Source organism: Opisthorchis viverrini, assembly GCF_000715545.1.
Source record: "Opisthorchis viverrini unplaced genomic scaffold opera_v5_214, whole genome shotgun sequence".
Lineage (NCBI taxonomy): Eukaryota > Metazoa > Platyhelminthes > Trematoda > Opisthorchiida > Opisthorchiidae > Opisthorchis > Opisthorchis viverrini.
Window position 1 is genome coordinate 409300 of NW_008751869.1, and position 2302 is coordinate 411601.

Sequence of the window (2302 nt, forward strand, 5' to 3'; positions counted from 1 at the left end):
ATGCTGAACCGGTTAACTGATAGCCCCAATCTCCGTTCATGTAGCAAACACCAGTAGAGGTAATACATTCCAAGGTTAGAAACTCTGACCTTGAAAAAAGAAACGATTAATCATGAGTCTGAATGTCACCAAAACAGTTACTGGAAACACCGCAGATGAATTATTGGGATTTTGAAGGGGAATTGAGGAATCACTTTAGTGGAAACTGGCTTGATGTCCCCGCAGTTTTCTGCCTGCGTTTCTCCTACGTTTGTATGATCATGTAAGTTGCCACCTAATGATCACAGCACAGACAAATTCATCCAGGTATGTGCTGAATGCAAGCGTGGTGCTACGTTTCTGTCACGAGTTGTGAACTCCTCAAAGACAACTGTCCTGAACTCAGGTTGAAAAGTTCAGATCCGTCGGGCGGTATAACGTGCAGCCGCAAGTTGCTCTCCACGACAACACTGAACGTAAACTCCGTTCTTGTATTTTGATCCTAAGAGCATGCGTCGCAATGATTAGTTCACTGAATTCTTTGCTGACTAGTTTTTGCACGCCAGTAAGCGTTTGATCTGTTTATGTGGTTGGTTACAACGTACATGCATTGAAATTTAGTCCCAACCAGCAAGCCGAATTATGGCAGTTTCGCCATCGGATTTGCCGATGACTCCGTTGAAATCTTCAGAACCATCTTTTGGTGTTGCGATGATTTTCACATAGGAAATGTGTGCCAGCAAAATTTTGAACTTCCCCTGGAACTTCGAAAACCACTCCACGTTTGACCAACAGCGTCATTCTTTCGAAATTGCTGCCTTTCAAACTTCATTTCGCTGGTCAAAACCGACCACAGGACATCAGCTAGACCTGAATGGGAGGTCTTTGCAGTTTGACTAATTGGTGAAGTTGATACCCTCTTTAGCATTTTCATAGTGCCCCGCCGCGCATGCACTCGTCCAATGATTCGCCTGAAAAGCCAGACGGACTGCGTGCAACCTGGTGGTTACACAGCGCTTAGATCGCACCGCATATAGTTCGGCCAATAAGATGGTTCAGTTCGTCGAGGGTGCAGGATGAGTTCTGCTCACTTTAGCGGACAACTACGTAGTTGTTGGCACAGCTCTAGGGTGATCAATAATAAAATCGAACTAGACAGTGAATTGTCATCTGGCCTCGTGTTACATCCTTGTCAGGATACGGATCCTCGTTATACCATAAAGCTGCAAGAGGAAAAACTGTCTGCTTTCCTTCGTTTCTAGTTTTTTTTACAAGAAGATGACGTCGGATGAGCCCGTCAATTTTTCCATGTTATTTTTTCGACTTTTTGCCGTCCAATTGACCCTTCTAAAATATTTGGAAACTGAATTTTGGTGTCTTTAATGTGCTGCTGTAAAGTTTCAACACTTTGAGATCTTCAGGTTACGCTTCACAGGCAAAATCATTGAGCTGGATTAGCCAACACATGTACCATACCGTAACAACTGCCGGCTTCGGTTTCCAAGGTACCGATTCCCATTCGGAAATAACCGGGTAGACAGTCGCAGGTCACCTGTCCCGGTCCTGATGAGATTGAATTCATCGGACACAGCAGACAGTTGGAGTTCCCAATCGCGACTTTATAAGTTCCTTGTGCACAAGCTGAAAAAGTGAATAAGATTATAATGTTAGCATAGTAGAAAATAAATCGAAGAATGTGAACGTGAGTTTCCACTAGCGCCGTTTATGTAAAAACAGTGTATTTCAAAAATATTGTCAGGGTAAGTAACGCGTTCTCATCACTCAGAGTATTACTGCATATGGTCACACCCAGTCGAGATGTCAACGTCATCGAATATACGTGATTTGAAGGCCGCTTTCAACCCGGTTAACATTGGAGTCGCCAAACATTTTGCACGGCAGTTACAGAGGAAGTACTTACACCTGAGTAGTGGTTATTGACCATTCTCAAACCGAGTATACTATTCTCCTGAAAGGCTGTAGCCCAAGTGACTAGCTGGAAGGATGGAACCACTCAAATCTCTCATCGAAAGAAAATGTTCAACATTACTGTGGACAGTCATATGAGTTTTATAAGACTGGCCGGTAGCCAAATCAGATTTACAGGTCAAAATTAGTTAGACGGATAGAAGTTTGAACAGAGTGGGTGAACCACAGAACGCTTATGCTGAGCTGAATACAGTATTATCATCATCATCATCACTAAAGACAGCAACATCAGAGTTGGCACTGATGCTTCATTGCCGTACAACCATAAAGTTCGTTTTTATATATATATATATATAATTGTATTAAAAGCCCTACAGTGAAGAGAAGAGAAAAA

General features: G+C 42.8%; 1 protein-coding gene across 1 annotated transcript in view; it reads right to left on the reverse strand.

Annotated features, from left to right (window-relative positions):
* Nucleotides 1–2302, reverse strand: part of T265_14538 (hypothetical protein) — a gene marked incomplete at both ends in the record, with an annotated part of 15442 nt that overhangs the window by 4755 nt on the left and 8385 nt on the right. Inside the window, 1 exon segment of the mRNA XM_009174119.1 lies at nt 1456–1620. Within this exon segment, the coding sequence (XP_009172383.1) occupies nt 1456–1620 (165 nt within the window).